Below are 16,240 nucleotides of genomic sequence, written 5' to 3' on the forward strand. Positions count from 1 at the left end.
CCTGTAAGATTGCTGTGTGACTGCGCTTGCGAACATGTCAATGGCAATGTTAGTTGTGCACGGCCTCTTTGTTTCACTCTGTGGTATATTGCAGATTGGTGCAGTTTAGAGGAACATAGCTTCTAGTTTCCTCAGGCTTCATAAACCTATATTTGTAATATAGTTGATATTCTTCCCCTTCCACATTTTTTGTGATCACATCCTTAACCTTTCCTCAAGAGACAACTATGCTGCTGTATAGCTAGCTGTAGGAAGTGCATTACAGTGACCCATAATGACCAGATCTTAAATTTTCCTTCTCACCTTGTGAGAACACAGGGAAGTGCTTATCAATTTTTGCTGTCATGGTGTCCCAAATTTTGTTTGTTAAAACTGTATTGAAAGACTTAAGAAAACAGTCACATATTTGAAGGGATGGTGTGTTTATTTCATCTGGCTGCCATGAAATGTGAGGATTCTTAGTTCTCAGTGGAATGATGGTGAAAAGGCCTGGAAATGAAATTACCCCTTTTAGATTCTTCAGCCTACTGGTCACACTGAGGATCACTATTGACATCCAAGGAAGCCATCTCTCCCCATTTGTTCCTTCTCTCTGCTTAATGGTAAAGGTGAAGGCTAAAACCAAGAGTCAAGTATATTATGCATCTGCAGTGATGTAAATGAAGTTTGTGCATAATGGTTCATTACTGCCAGTTTTCTTTCCATATTTTCCATTATGCAAACTAAAGTGCACTACAATTAGGGATAATTGCAACCACTAATGTAGTGCTACCTTTCGTAGCTGTGCATCTCTTGATCTTCAAGATTTTGCATTTGTATCTTGAGCATTTTGCAATATTTCTGATCTAAATTCAAGAATTTACTGATGTAGTTATTGCTTTTAGTTTTGAATTAACTTGTGGAAAAAAACAACATTTTTGTAACAGAAAATCTGTTTACTTAAAACTCAACTTTTAGCTGCACCCTGGGGGACGGCGGAGTGGTGGTGTTCAACCTTCACTTTTATCCTACAGGCACAAGGCTGTTACTGCCTGTGTAAATGAAGGCAAAGTCTGCAGAGTGGATGAGTAATTGACCACAACATCACGATGCAGGAAGCCATTCAAATGGAGGGAGTGAAAAGGAACACGGTAGTGGCAGGGGAAAGTATTGTTGGGGGGATGGATACAGTTTTCTGCAACTGGTACTGGCAGCTCTGAAGGTTGTGTGGCCTGCCTTATGCCAGGGTTAAGGACATTTCCACATGGCTAGAGAAGAACTTGAAATTGAAGTAGGTCGAGTCGTCGTGGTCCACGTAGAAATCGACAATACAGGTTGAACTAGAAATGAGATTCTGCGGAGCTAAGGTTGAAATTAAGATGTAGCTCCTCATAGGTAATAATCTCTGGATTGTTACCTTAGCTACATGCAAATCGACATAGGGACAAATAGATTAGACTTTTAAATGTGATGCTGCAAGAGTGATATGGGAGCTGGGGTTTCAATTCATGGGACACTGGTACCATTACTGGGAAAAGAGCTGTTCCTTTCGGCCTGGGCTGCACTTAAATCAGACTGGGTCAAGTCAAGTGCCCTTGTGAATCAAATAACTAGTGCAGTAGAGAAGGCTTTAAACTAATGAAGGGGTTATGAAGGACTCAGGGAACGGTAAATTCAAAAGCAGAAAGAGATTTGTCAAGGCTACAGAGCGGAGTAGCAATTTGGGTAAAAATAAGCAGAGTGGATCAGGACAGATGGTCTACAAAGGCAAAAGGCATTAGTGACTAAGGTGGCATCAGGAAAAAAAAAAGAAAAAAGTTAAAGCTAAAACCAGTATAGTTGAATGTGCAAAGTGTTCACAATAAAATAGATGAATAGAAAGGGAGTGGACGGTTGGTTGTGAGGTGGCAGGGCTGCTGGGAAGCGGGGTTCTGCTGTAGAGAGAAAGGATCTTAGCTCCGAAAACCAAGAGTTTGAGTGGAGCTAAAAAAACAAGGGGGAAGAAAACACTGGTGATAATAGTTCATAGGCCACTTAATAGTAGTTGTAGCATTGGGCAGAATACAAATCAAGAAATTAGAGGAGTAACAAGGATAATACAGTAATCATGGAGAACTTTTTGTAGTAATTGGGTGGAGGTCGAGTTCATGAAACACATTCAAGATGGTTTTATGGGTCATTATATTGGGGAACCAGCTCAGGAACAGGCTATCTTAGATTTTGTATTGTGCAATGAGACTGAGTTAATTAATGATCTCAGAGTAAAGGTGCCTCTGGGGAGGAGTGATCGTAGTATGTTAGAATTTGACATTGAGTTTGAAAGTGATTTAGTTAAGTGTGAAACTAGGATCTTAAATTTGAACAAAGTAAACCATGTAGTTTAACAGGTAAAAAGGTTCAGATAGATTGGGAGATTAGATTAAAAGAAATGATGGTAGATAAGCAATGACAAACATTTCAAGCAATGATTCATAATTTGCAATGAATATGCATTCCTCAAAACCAAAAACAGCCATAGGAAAGTGGCCCACTATGACTAACAAAAAAGTTAAAATATAGTGTTTGATGAAAGGAAGATACTTAAAATGTTGCTTAAAAAAAGAGTAGTCAACCTGAGGATTGGGAAAATTTTATAATTCAGCAAAGGAGGACCAAGAAATTGTTAATGGAAGAGAAACTAGAATGTGAGTTATAGTAAATTAGCAAGAGCAAAAATTGTAAAAACTTGTATAGATATGTAAAAAGGAAGAGATTTGCAAAAATACATATGGATTTTTTACAGGCAAGCAAATAAAGGAATGGCAGAGACTTTATTGTTGTGCCCAATTCTGGGTGCCGCACTTTAGGTTAGATGTGAAGGCATTGCAGAATGTGCAGAAACAATTTATGAGAATGTTCCTGGGGATGAGGAAGCTGGGGTGGGGATGTCTTCTCTTTAGAAAAGGTTGAGAGGAGATTTGGTAAAGATGCTTAAAATCATGATGGGTCTGGACAGAGTAGATGGAGGGAAACTGTTCATTTTGGTGGAAGAGTCAAGAACCAGAGGGCATTCATTTAAGGTGATGGGTAGAAGAAGCAGAGGCGACATGAGGAAAATCTATTTTATTCACTGAGTGTTTAGGATCTGGAATGCACTAAGTGTGGTAGAGGCAGATTGAATTACGGCTTTCAAAAGGATGTGGGATAATCTAAAGGGAAAAAATTGCAGGACAATGGGGTAAAGGCAGAGGAGTGAAGCTAGCTGAGTAGCTCTTGCAGAGAGCGTGCAAGTACACAGCAAGCTGAATGGCGGCCTCCTGCGCTGTAACCGTTCTGTGATTTTACGATTAAGTAAACACTTTGTATCTGTTAAGGACAGCAAACACATTCTAGAAGTAATGAGGAACTTAGTCCAGTTAATTTCCCCTGTACTATTTCTCTAAGAGCCTAGAAATGCCCTGGACCTAATAGCCCACACCTGATGGTTTTAAAAGAGGTGTAGGTACAGAGATAATGGATCCATTGGTTTTAATTTTCCAGAATTTCCTAAACTTCAGAATAGCTTCAAGTAGAATAATGGTCAAACATAGCTCTGCTATTCAAGAAAAGGATAAAGAAAATAGGGAACTACAGACCAGTTAGACTAATATCAGTCGTAAGGAAAATGCTAGAATCTATTATTAGGAACTTAATAACTGGGCACTTGGAAAATCACTATGATTGGGCAGAGACAAGGATTTATGAAAGGGAAATGGTGTTTGACAAATGTGGTATCATGCCCATATGTATTCTAAGAGTACTGCCAGTTTTGCAGTGATGCGAAACATTTTTAGCTGAGCGTTGATGTGAAAGTGGCTGTAAAACTCTACTAAAGTTCAGCTCGGCTTGATGCTGTGTGGAGTATAAGGTCAGTGCTGTATGAATACCTGTTATAAAAAGCAGAGATTAAGCAGCCCAAGTCACTTTCAAAAATTATCATGGAGCCTTTTATAATATTTGGGAGAAGCAGGCCCAGCTGACTGCACTTTGAAACATTAAATTAACCATACTGATATGCTCCGCACACCTCTTTCCTGGCAGACAGGGTGAGATTGAAGCCTACATGTAACTCAAATGTTTTCCAGCTGCACTTCTACTCTACACAGCTACAGACTTTAGCTAGAAAATGCACAAAAGTAATGTTTAAAAACATGTGTATGCAGTAACATTGCATGAAAAAATTGTAACTTCTGTAATTGTTCACATAATCTGCCATTAGTTGGATATTAGAAGTTGTGTGGAATGTTTAGCTGCGGCAGGAGAATAACACATAACTGCAACTGCATTTTGGGTGCCAATTTTAATATGGTGGGTTAGTTTTTGTTTTAAAAAATTATTAATTTGTTTAATACTGTAAACAAAACAGTCCCGTTTTTATTGATAGATTAGCTTCTTTAAACCTAATCAAATAATATTCTTAATTGTTGAGGAAAATGGGTTTTTACTATTATGTAGGAATGTTTTATTAAATATTAAGAATCCTGCTTTATGTAAAAACAAGGTTTAAGATCTGTGCTTGTATTTATGTCTCATTCTGGTATAGTCTATAACATTAGTTCCTATATGAACTGTCAGTAATGTGCTATATGCAAGTGAATGATTTTATAACCTCATTGTTTGCTTCATGTTGAGATATCTCCTGGAACTTGCTGGTTTATGTACCTGCTCTTTCAGATCACGTATCTGTTGGAGGGCTTGGAGACAGCTTTTATGAATATTTGCTCAAGGCATGGCTGATGTCAGACAAGACTGATGAAGAAGCCCGGAAAATGTATTATGATGCAGTTCAGGTAAACGGGGCATTTTAATCTTTTATTTAGTTTCTTGATAATAACTAGTACACATATGATTTCATTAAAAAAACATGCAGAAAATGTGAACCATTTAGTGCTTATATTTAACCAGATATAAATTACAAATAATTAGATAATGCTTTTGTAAGTTTGATAAATAGTTACATTGAAATGCTGTTTGTGAGAAAAAAGCTGGTGCATATATTTTCTTTGCTTGTTACAGAATAATACAGTAATCTGTCTTAATATGAATTTATCATGAACGATATTGTGCAGAACACTAATAGTGCAAAAGACGGTCACTCAACAAAATATCAAAACTTAGCCACATAATACAGAATGAATAATAAGTTAAACAATGAAGGTTTTATGTATCATAAATTATGATAAATTTCTCGTTTTAGTTTACAGTATTATCTGTACTTATTGCTAGAAAATTCTATATGAACCCTTTTTTTTAAAAATGAAATGATTGTGATCTTCTCACCAATGAAGAATAAACCTAATGTGATTTGGTTAAGATTTAAATCTAAGCTTTTAGGATAAACAAGTCTCTTTTTTTCAGCAATACTCAAGTCCTGTAATACCAAACGACGATTTGTATACCTGAGAGAGGGGTATGACAAAGACCAAATTCGGGATATCAACAACATAGTTTGACTTCAGCCTTCTCTTCACATACAGTATAAATTGTTGTTCCCCCCCCCACCCTTATTTTGGTATTTGTGTAAGTTTCCTGATGAGTGCAAGACAAAAAGCTTTTATCATGTCTTTCTTTTCAGCAATACTCAAGTTCTGTATTACCAAATGACTGAGTTTATAAATGTTTCTATTCCCAATCATTTCATGATCTGGTTCTAGAGAATACTATATGTACCTCTGTGTGATAAGCATAGCTAGACAAACAGACCCACTGCATGATAATTTGATGAAATATGGTGTCAGCTTCCACCACCAAACCCCGCTCTCTCAGCTCCTATTAACAGGTTATGGCAACTTAATTATTTCATTCAAAAAATGTTTCAGAATTGTAGAAAGCAGTCAGGCTATGTGATTGTCACTTTTCATCTCTGCCAAAGTTCCCTGTAATTCCAAAATCAAGTTTCTCACTCTGGACCCTGAAGTATTATTCCGTTGAGTGTCAAAGTATTAAAACCTGACCACCCTTAATCAACAGCATAAAACCCATCACGTTTCTACTGCCCCTTAGTTCCAAAGGAACAACACATTGGTAAAAACAAAAAACTACGGATGCTGGAAATCCAAAACAAAAACAGAAACAGAAATACCTGGAAAAACTCAGCAGGTCTGGCAGCATCGGCGGAGAAGAGCACAGTTGACGTTTCGAGTCCTCATGACCCTTCAACAGAACTAAGTAAAAATAGGAAAGGGGTGAAATATAAGCTGGTTTGGGAGGGGGGGGGGTTTGTTAGGACAAGCAGCCAGTGATAGGAGGAGATAACTAAAATATGTCACAGACAAAAGAACAAAGAGGTGTTGAAGGTGGTGATATCTAAAGGAATGTGCTAATTTAGAGTAGAGAGCAGGACAAGCAAAGTACAGATAGCTGTAGTGGGGGTGGGGTGAAATAATACTAAAAGGGCATAAAAGGTATAGATAAACAATGGGTGGAAATACATTTGCAGAACACCTTCGGTCTGTCCGCAAGCATTACCCAGACCTCCCTGTCGCTTGCCATTTCAACGCTCCACCCTGCTCTCATGCCCACATGTCTGTCCTTGGCTTGCTGCATTGTTCCAGTGAAGCTCAACGCAAACTGGAGGAACAGCACCTCATCTTCCGACTAGGAGCTTTACAGCCTTCCGGACTGAATATTGAGTTCAACAATTTTAGATCTTGAACTCTCTCCTCCATCCCCACCCCCTTTCCATTTCTTCCCCCTTCTTTTTGTTTTTTCCAATAATTTATATAGATTTTTCTTTTCCCACCTATTTCCATTACTTTTAAATGTATTTCCACCCATTGTTTATCTATACCTTTTATGCCCTTTTAGTATTATTTCACCCCACCCCCACTCGAGCTATCTTACTTGTCCTGCTCTCTACTCTTAATTAGCACATTCCTTTAGATAATATCACCACCTTCAACACCTATTTGTTCTTTTGTCTGTGGCATCTTTTGGTTAACTCCTCCTATCACTGGCTGCTTGTCCCAATAAACCCCCCACCTTAAACCAGCTTATATTTCACCCCTTTCCTATTTTTACTTAGTTCTGATGAAGGGTCATGAGGACTCGAAACGTCAACTGTGCTCTTCTCCGCCGATGCTGCCAGACCTGCTGAGTTTTTCCAGGTATTTCTGTTTCTGTTTTTGAACAACATATTGGACTTGAAATGTTAACTCTGTTTCTCTCTCCACAGATGGTGCCAGACCTACTGAGTTTACCCAACACATTGTTTTATTTTAGATGTCCAGTATCTTTTATACTAAAAAAATATGTCCTTGGATCTTCCAGGCACTTCATAAAACTAAGTTTTGTAATGCTTAGAGAGTGTGGATGCTCTTGCACATATTCTAAACATTGACAATTTACCATTCAAATGCAGGGCTCTCGCATGAGCACAAGAGTTTGATTCAGGTCCAGTTTAAACAAATGCCATATCGCTGGAAGCAATTCTGTAGCTACCACTCACCAATCTATAGCAGCAATATAAACATAGCCTGACTGCTTTCTACAATTCTGGATCATATTTTGAATGAAATAATTAAGTTGCTACAACCTGTCAATGGGAGCTGAGAGAGTGGGGGTTTGGTGGTGGAAGCTGAGAGTGGCAACCATTTTAGTTGAAGAGCTCACGACCCCAGAATCTCAGCCCCCAGTTTGGGAAGCCCTGTATAAAATCAATGTTGCCAATCATGCATTTGTTTCTGTTTTTTCAAATTGGAAGTCCAGTTTATTTAGCTGTATTCTTTAGTCAGCTTTAGCTCAGTGGTAGTGCACTCATCTCTGGTTTTAAGCCCCATTCCAATGATTTGAATAGACAATCCAACATGATACTTTGTATATAGTAATGAGAGAGATCTAGACTGTGGGAGGTATGATGTCGGATGTGACGTTAAATTGGGGCATCTGTTTTCAAAGCTAAACACAAGATCACATTCAAAGAATAGTAGTTTGCCCAATGACCTGGCCAATATTTATCCCTCAACCAAGAATACTAAAACAGATTATCTGACCGTTAACCTCATTGCTTTTTGTGTGACTCTTCTTGTATTACAACAGTCACTATTCAATAAAATATTCCATTAGCTGTAAGGCACTTGGCATATTCTGAAGTGCTATATAAGTGCATGTACTTCATTAAAACAAAATTGAATATATACTTGCTTATTCAGAGGCATACAGCATTTGTGTTAATTTAGGAATTCAGGTAAATTTGAAGCATTGTTTTTTTTTGTACCGAGTTTGAATGTAACTGCTGGAAGGGATTTTGTGACTTTTAATGTTTTCTTTTCAAAAAAGATATTTAGGTTAATTAGAGTTGGATTTCTTATTTAAAAATTGAACCTTGAAGAGCTGACAGTGAATAAATGGTTGAAAATAGCCCTATGACAAAAATGTAATCGCAATAGTGTCAAATTGCCCTGGAAACCACACTGGAAATAAAGGAGGCTTTATTTGAATGGTTCTTATCTGAATCTAGCTCCTGTTTGAGTTTTTTGCCAAAGGATTTTAGAGGAGCATTAACTGTTTGTGTTTGGTGATCACAGCATCTGGTGTTTCAATAACAAAAAAGAGTAAATCAAAATAGCCAAAAGTATTGATAACTGAAAAAAATCTGTCCAATGGAAGTAAGTCCTACAGTGGAAGAACCATGCAAATATTACAGCTTGCTTGTGACCAGAGTGATGTTTATATTGCAGCAAAATATTTGACCTAGAAAACTTTGAGCAGCATTTCATTCTTCACTTAGGCAATTGAGACTCATTTGATTAGAAAATCCAATGGCGGCCTTAAATATATTGCTGAATGGAAAGGTGGTTTACTTGAGCACAAGATGGGACATCTGACATGTTTCGCTGGAGGCATGTTTGCACTAGGGGCAGATGGTGCACCTGAGGAAAGAAGCGGTCATCACATGGAACTGGCTGCTGAGATTGCACGTACTTGCCATGAGTCTTATGACCGTTCAGGTACGGCTTATTTGTTAATGACTTCATTCTCTCCCATCCCCATGATGTTGATTCATTGTTGAGTAGTTTCACAGGTGTTCGGTTGTCCATCGTCAACTTTAAGCGTCCATTATTCACATAAGATCCTTTACATTGAATATCTGCAGCTAATTCAACTGCAGGAAGCATCACAGTTGCACCTGACCCAGCTGTTACTTATTATCTACACAGGCACACTTCCAGTAAGGATCATCAAGATACGTAAAATAAAGAACATAGAAACAACCCAGTCAGCCTAATCCATTTGTCTTTTTGTTTATGTTCCATACTAATAAAGAGCAGGAACCCTGGTTAATTCTTCTACTTCTGCCTATTTCTTAAATAACTCTCTAGTCATAGATATTCTCCAGCAAGTGGTAGGAGGATGTTGAACCCTGCAGGTTATGCCCTTTTGCTGTGCTTTGGGTAAAAAACTTCAAACACGTAAAAAGATTGAGGTTGGTGCCGAACAAGAGCTTAGATTCACAGATACGTCACATTAGGAGATAATTTGGTCTTGAATTCATAGGAAAGCTTGCCTCTAGAAAATGCCACTGAAATGATATGAACAGGAAATTAATGTCAAGGAAATTATACGGTTCCATGAACTTGTCTAAGTTAGAGATGTAAATAAGAGTGTGGAACCCTTCTCTATATGCAATATGGAATGCCATAAAGCAATCTGCTATGCAGTTAAATGTAATTATCATTAATCAATGGGTCTAATTTATTACTGATGTTTTACTGTGATTTCAGAGAGACATTATCACTATCTCTCCATGACCACCGCCAATCCCTTGACTGTCACTATGTTATCAACCTGCTTGTCTAACATTCAGCCCTGGATGAACTGCAGTTTCTTCCAGTCAAACTTTAAGACAGAAGTCATTATCTTTGGCACCCTACCACTTACTCCTCCTATCTCATCATCAATTTGAAAAATGCAAATGAAAATTAAGACCACAAAAAAATCTCAAACCTTCAATAGGTTATTTCAGCATTCTGTTTTATTCATTAATTTCCCCCACTTGTTTTGAACAAAATTTCAGTACTTAAATGTTCTAATAGCTTTGTAATGTAACAAGCCCTTTCTGTTGACAGAAATTTGTGCTTTCTTACATTTACTACATGAAAAATAGCTTGCGTATACCTGAATCAACCAGCTTTTGATGGAGGACAATTTCAAAAGTTACTTCAAATTTTTTGAATAAAAAAGTTCTGGAGCAAACTAATTTTGTCTCAATTGAAATATACATATTATATGTTGTATGATTAAATTCTCTTTACCTGCACTTCATTTCCAGCAACAAAATTAGGTCCTGAGGCCTTTAGGTTTGATGGAGGTGTTGAAGCTATTGCAACGAGACAGAATGAGAAATATTACATTCTGCGCCCTGAAGTCATTGAGACACACATGTACATGTGGAGGCTAACCCATGACCCCAAGTACAGACAGTGGGGTTGGGAAGCTGTTCAGGTATGTGTATTTCTCCCTAACTTCAGTAGGATAGCATGTATTTAACAGGAATGCCTCATATATTTGTGAAAGTTATATTTTCACTATTCTGATTAGTAACAACTGTTAAGACACAGGTTTATTTTTCATGTGTTTTTTTTTGGCTCTCAGACCTGGCCATTGTATCAGGAGGGAAAAGTCAATGAAAGCTAAACTGGATCATTCCACAGATAGGTGCACAGATTGCAGTGTGGTTAAACCACAATCTATTGATTGCATTGCATCAACTTTGTGTTGCCTTCTCATTTAAATGATCTGTGTATAGCCAGTGCTAACCATGCAGGTCAGTGCCTGGACACATCAGCATGAGTGGCTAGCCTGTGCTGCTCAAAACTACCCTGCACCTCTTAAAGGGGAGGTGCATTGTAGCTGAGAGAATCCAAACTGAAAAGTGAGCAATGGTACAGCAGAGACAAAGTGCTACAATATTTTTGAATGCTGTACTGGAGGTCTTGGAGGTAGAAAGGGGGAGAGAAGATGGCCTTTATCCACAGAGGGCTAGGAGGCCCACCAGACAGTCAAAAGACAGTGGGAACAGATAATACTGGAGGTCAATGCCAGGGGGCAAGCCCTGAGGACCTGAATGCACTGCCACAAGAAGTTCAATCACCTCACCCAGAATCAGAATTTTAATGGCACAGGAGGCCACCAGTGTCTACACCAGCTCTCCAAATGGGCATTATGACCTAGTACCATTGCCCTGCCTTTTCCCTGTACCCTTGCACATCATTCAGATAGAAACAATCATCTAATGCCCTCTTAACTGCCTTGATTGAACCTGCCACCACCACACTTCCAGGCAGTGTGTTCCAGACCTGAACCACTCATTGAAAAAGTTTGCGCGTCACATTTGCTTCTTTTGCAATTCACTTTAAATATGTGCCTTCTTATTTTTGATCCTTTTACGAGCTGGAACAGTTTCTCCCTATCTACTGTCCAGGCCCGTCATGATTTTGAGCATCTTTATCAAATCTCCTCAGCCTTCTCTCCAATCTCCTCAGCCTTCTCTCCAATCTATCTTCATAGCTGAAATTTCTCATCCCTGGAACCATTCCTGTAAACCTCTTCTTCACTCTCTACAATGTGCTCACATCCTTCCTATAATGTGGCACCCAGAACTGTACACAATACTCCAACTGAGGTCTAACAAGTATCTAGTATAAATTCAGCATAACCTCCTTGCTCTTGTTTGCCATGCCCCTATTAATAAAGCCCAGGATATTATATGCTTTCCCCACCTGTCCTGCCACCTTCAATGGTCTATGCACATATACACCCAGGTCTTTCTGCTCCTGCACCCCCTTCAAAATTTCACCCCTTATTTTGTCTGTGTTACTTTCTCCCTCACCTTGACTTCAACTATTAACTCACTATCCTCTATACTAGTGCTATCTGTCCCTCCCAGTCTTTTGTGCACCCAGGTATTCTACTAATATTTTCTCTTCGTTCCATACCCCTGCCGAGCTTAAAGCCCTCCTAACAGCACTAGCAAAAGGCCCCTGTAAGGAACTCAGTCCTGGGCTCTGTTCAGGTGCAACCCATCCAGCTTGTACAGGAGCCACCTTCCCCAGAGCCAGTCCCAGTGTCCCAGGAATCTAAAGCCCTCCCTCCTGCACCATCTTTCCAGCCACACATTCGCATGCCTTATCCTCCTATTTCTGTACTCTCTGGCAGGTGACACTGAGTGTAATCCAGAGATTACTACATTTGAGGCCCTGCTTGCTAATTTTCTACCTAGCTCCCTAAATTCTGATTGCAGGACCACATCCCCCTTCCTACCCAAGTTGTTAGTCCCAATGTGGACCACGACCTCTGGCTGTTCACCCTCCCCCAGAATGTCCTGCAGCCACTCTGACATCCTTGACCCTAGCACTGGGGAGGCAACATACCATCCTGGGGTCACGTCTATGGGCACAAACACCTGTCTGCTCCCCTAACCAATGAATCCCCTTTCACTATTGTTCTTCCTCCTCTCCTGAACAGCCGAGCCATTCATGATGCTACAAACTTGGCCCTGACTGCACTTCTGAAGAACCAGCGCCCTCATCAGCTTCCAAAACAGAAAACTGATTTCTGAGCAGGACCCCAAGGCACTCGTGCACTACTTGCCTACTTCCTGGTGGTCACCCATTCCCTCTCTGTCTCCAGGCCCTTAAGTTGTAGTGTGACCAACTCTAAACATGCTATCCACGTAGCTGTCAGCCTCACAGATGTGCCACAATGACTCCAGCCGCCACTCGAGCTCTGAAACCCGGAGGTCAAGTTTCTGCAGCTGGCAGCACTTCCTGCACATGTGGTCATCTAGCACGCTGATAGCATCCATGACTTCACACATATTACAAGACACTCATTCGACTGAGCTTCCCTGCCATGTCTTAACTCTACTTCCCTTACGTTAACTTTAATCTACTTTGGATTATTTATATTACTTTATTATATTGGCACTTCAGTTAAATCCAAGTATAACTACTTGTTTAAAAATATTACACTTTTCTAATTTACTCACCAGGTCATACTTACCAAGGCCGCCACTCTTCTTTCTGAGGAAAGGTAGAAATGGAGCACCTCCCCCCTCAATCACCAAACTCCAACTTAAGCATTCTACTATAGCCCCAAAACATCATTTCAGTGCAGACAAAGATAGACTACTTTTATACTCTCTAAACCTAGCCTCTGAAAACCTGAAGAAGCCAATTATCTAATTAACTAGTTGCAGCTACAAGCATAGCCTGTATGAGCCCTGATTTAAGGCTGCACTATAGCTCACTTCTTTCCAACCCTAACAGCAACTTTTAGTTAATTGTTAAATTAAAGAAAGACTAGACTTTAGATAGATTTTAACCCTTAAATTCTCTGTCACCAAACTCCAACCTAAGCACTCTACTGCAGCCCCAAAACAGCACTTCAGTGCAGGCAAAGTCAGCAATATAAGATAGCCTACTTTTATACTCTCTGAACCTAGCCACTGAAAACGTGGTCAAGATCAGTGGATGCATCTTCAATAGCCATATCCTACAACCAATTGTAGCCTCAGCCACAATTTAAATCACCACACCCCCATCACTCATCTACCAACAACTTTTATCAATCGTACCAAACATTTATTTACTTCCTACTATTACATACCTAGTACTGTTGCATCTCAAAGGTTGCACACACTGTTGGCTATTCAACCATGACAGCCACATCTGCCAAACTGACTGTACAACACTTCCCCCTCACTTACATGTCAAGTGTTATAATCCCATAGTGGCACTTAAATGTTTAAAGAGAAATTTAAACACCCATGCCTGAATTTTTGCTCCCAGGTTGGGAGTGCAGAATCGAGGAATTGTTACAGTGCAGAAGGAGGCCATTCAGCCCATCATGTCTGCACCTGCTCTCCAAAAGAGCAATTCACTTGCTGCTATTCTCTCACCTTTTCCCCGTAACCCTACATATTCTTCCTTTTCAGATAACAGTCTAATTCCCTTCTGAATGCTTCATTGAACCTACCTCCACCACATTCTCAGACATTGCATTCCAGAACTTAACCACTCACTGTGTGAAAATGTTTTTTCTCGGATTGCTTTTGCTTCTTTCGCCAGTTACTTTAAATCTGTGTTGTCTCATTCTCGATCCTTTCACAAGTGGGAACAGTTTCTCCCTATCTACTCTGTCCAGACCCCTCAAGATTTTGAATACCTTTATCAAATCTCCTCTCAGCCTTCTTTTCTCCAAGAAAAACAATCCTAACTTCTCCAATCTATCTTCATAACAGAAGTTCTTTATCCCTGCAACCAATCTCATGAAATTTTTCTGAACTCTCTACAGTGCCTTCATGTCCTTCCTAAAGTGTGGCACCCAGAACTGAACACAATACTCCAGCTGAGGCCAAACTAGTGTCTTACACAAGTTCAACCCAACCTCCTTGCTCTTGTACTCTCTGCCCCTATGCCTAAGATACTGTATGTTTTATTAACCATGCTCTTTTCCTGTCCTGCCACCCTCACAGACTTATGCACGTACACACCCACACCCCTCTGCTCCTGCACCCTCTTTAGAATTGTACTCTTTATTTTATATTGTCTCTCCATGTCCTTCCTACCAAAATCAATCACTTTCACATTTCTCCACGTTGAACTTCATATGCTACCTATCTGCCCATTCCACCAACTTGCCTATGTCCTTTTGAAGTTATACAGTAACCTCTCATGGTTCACAATGCTCCCCAGTTTAGTATTACCTGCAACCTTTGAAATTGTGCCTTGTACACCAATGTCTAGGTCATTAATAATAATTATGAAAAGCAAAGTTCCCAACACTGACCCCCTAGGGAGCTCTACTACAAGCCTTCCCCCAGCCTGAAAAACATCCATTAACCACTACTCTCTGTTTCCTGTCACCCAGTCAATTTTGTATTCATATTGCTAATTTATCTTTTATTCCATGAGCTATGAATGTTCGCAAGTCTGTTGTGTAGTATTGTACCAAATGCCTTTTGTAAGTCCATGTACACCACATCAACAACATTGTTCTCATCAACCTTCCCTGTTATCGCTTCAAAAAAATTCCAACAAGTTAGTAAAACAAGATTTTCCGTTAAGAAATTCATGCTGGCATTCCTTAATTAACCTGCATTCACCCACTTGACTATTAATTTTGCCCCAGATTATTGATTCTAGATGCTTCCCCAACTGTCGAAGTTAAGGGACGACTAAACACAGACTGGGTGATTGGTTTGCGGAACACTTTCGCTCATCCTGCAAGCATGATTCAGACCTTCCTGTTGCTTGCCATTTCGGTTCACCATCTTGCTCTTGTGCCCACATGTCCAGCCTTGGTCTGCTGCAATGTTCCAGTGAAGCCCAACACAAACTGGAGGAACAGCAACTCATCTTCCGATGAGGCACTTTACAGCCTTCTGGACTTAACACTGAGTTCAGCAACTTCAGGACATGAACACTGTCCTCCATCTTGACCCTTTTTTTAATCCAAGTTGTTTTTTCCCCAACCCGCCCCCACCGACACCACTCCCACCCCCCACAAGGCCATCTGTCATTTGTGCTTACATTTTGCCTTCACGGAGCGCTGGCCCTTGTTCTGCTATTAACACATTCTGCTATCTTGCCTTTATGCCACTATCAGCACCTTCTTTAGCCTTTAATGCTACCACCAACACTCCCTTTGTCTTGTATCCATGACATCTTTGTCAAATCTCTCCTCAGCTCCCACATATTCCTGACCTTCTATTTTGCTCCAGCTGCTCCACCCCTTCTTAAACAGTAAAATCCATCACATTTCTACCACTCTTTAGCTCTGAAGAAGTCATATGGACTCGAAACATTAACTCTGTTTCTCTCTCCACAGATGATGCCCAACATGCTGAGTTTTTTCAGCATTTTCTGTTTTTATGTAAATTTATAGCATCTGCAGTATTTTGCATTTATACTGACTGGCTGAGACAATCCCTGGCTCTGCAAACCGTCCCTGTAAAAAGTGCCCTGGCATTTTGGATTTTCGTTCTGGGCAGGGGGCCGAGTTTTATGGGAGTCAGTGTGGATGATCCCGGAAACAGTTTGGAGGCGGGCTGGGTGGAAGGCCTGCCTCAGTATACTAGCAGTTTGTTGAAGCAATGAAAAGAAACAATAAACAGAAAAACAATCTTCCAGCCCTCACCCTCACACACACTCCATGACCCATCCATGCCAAGTTATGCCACCTCATACCCCCCCACTCACCTAACGTGCTTCATACCCTTCATTTCAACCTATGCCCCTCT

The 16,240-nt window shown here is 40.0% G+C and overlaps 1 protein-coding gene across 1 annotated transcript in view; it reads left to right on the forward strand.

Annotated features, from left to right (window-relative positions):
- The window catches only part of man1a1 (mannosidase, alpha, class 1A, member 1), a 489,484-nt gene that overhangs the window by 459,641 nt on the left and 13,603 nt on the right, over nt 1-16,240 (forward strand). Inside the window, exons 8-10 of the mRNA XM_078542179.1 lie at nt 4,672-4,787; nt 8,726-8,945; nt 10,268-10,440. Coding sequence (XP_078398305.1) covers nt 4,672-4,787; nt 8,726-8,945; nt 10,268-10,440 — 509 coding nt within the window. The remainder of the gene's footprint in view (nt 1-4,671; nt 4,788-8,725; nt 8,946-10,267; nt 10,441-16,240) is intronic.

This window comes from Cetorhinus maximus, chromosome 5 (assembly GCF_964194155.1).
Source record: "Cetorhinus maximus chromosome 5, sCetMax3.hap1.1, whole genome shotgun sequence".
Taxonomy (NCBI): Eukaryota; Metazoa; Chordata; class Chondrichthyes; order Lamniformes; family Cetorhinidae; genus Cetorhinus; species Cetorhinus maximus.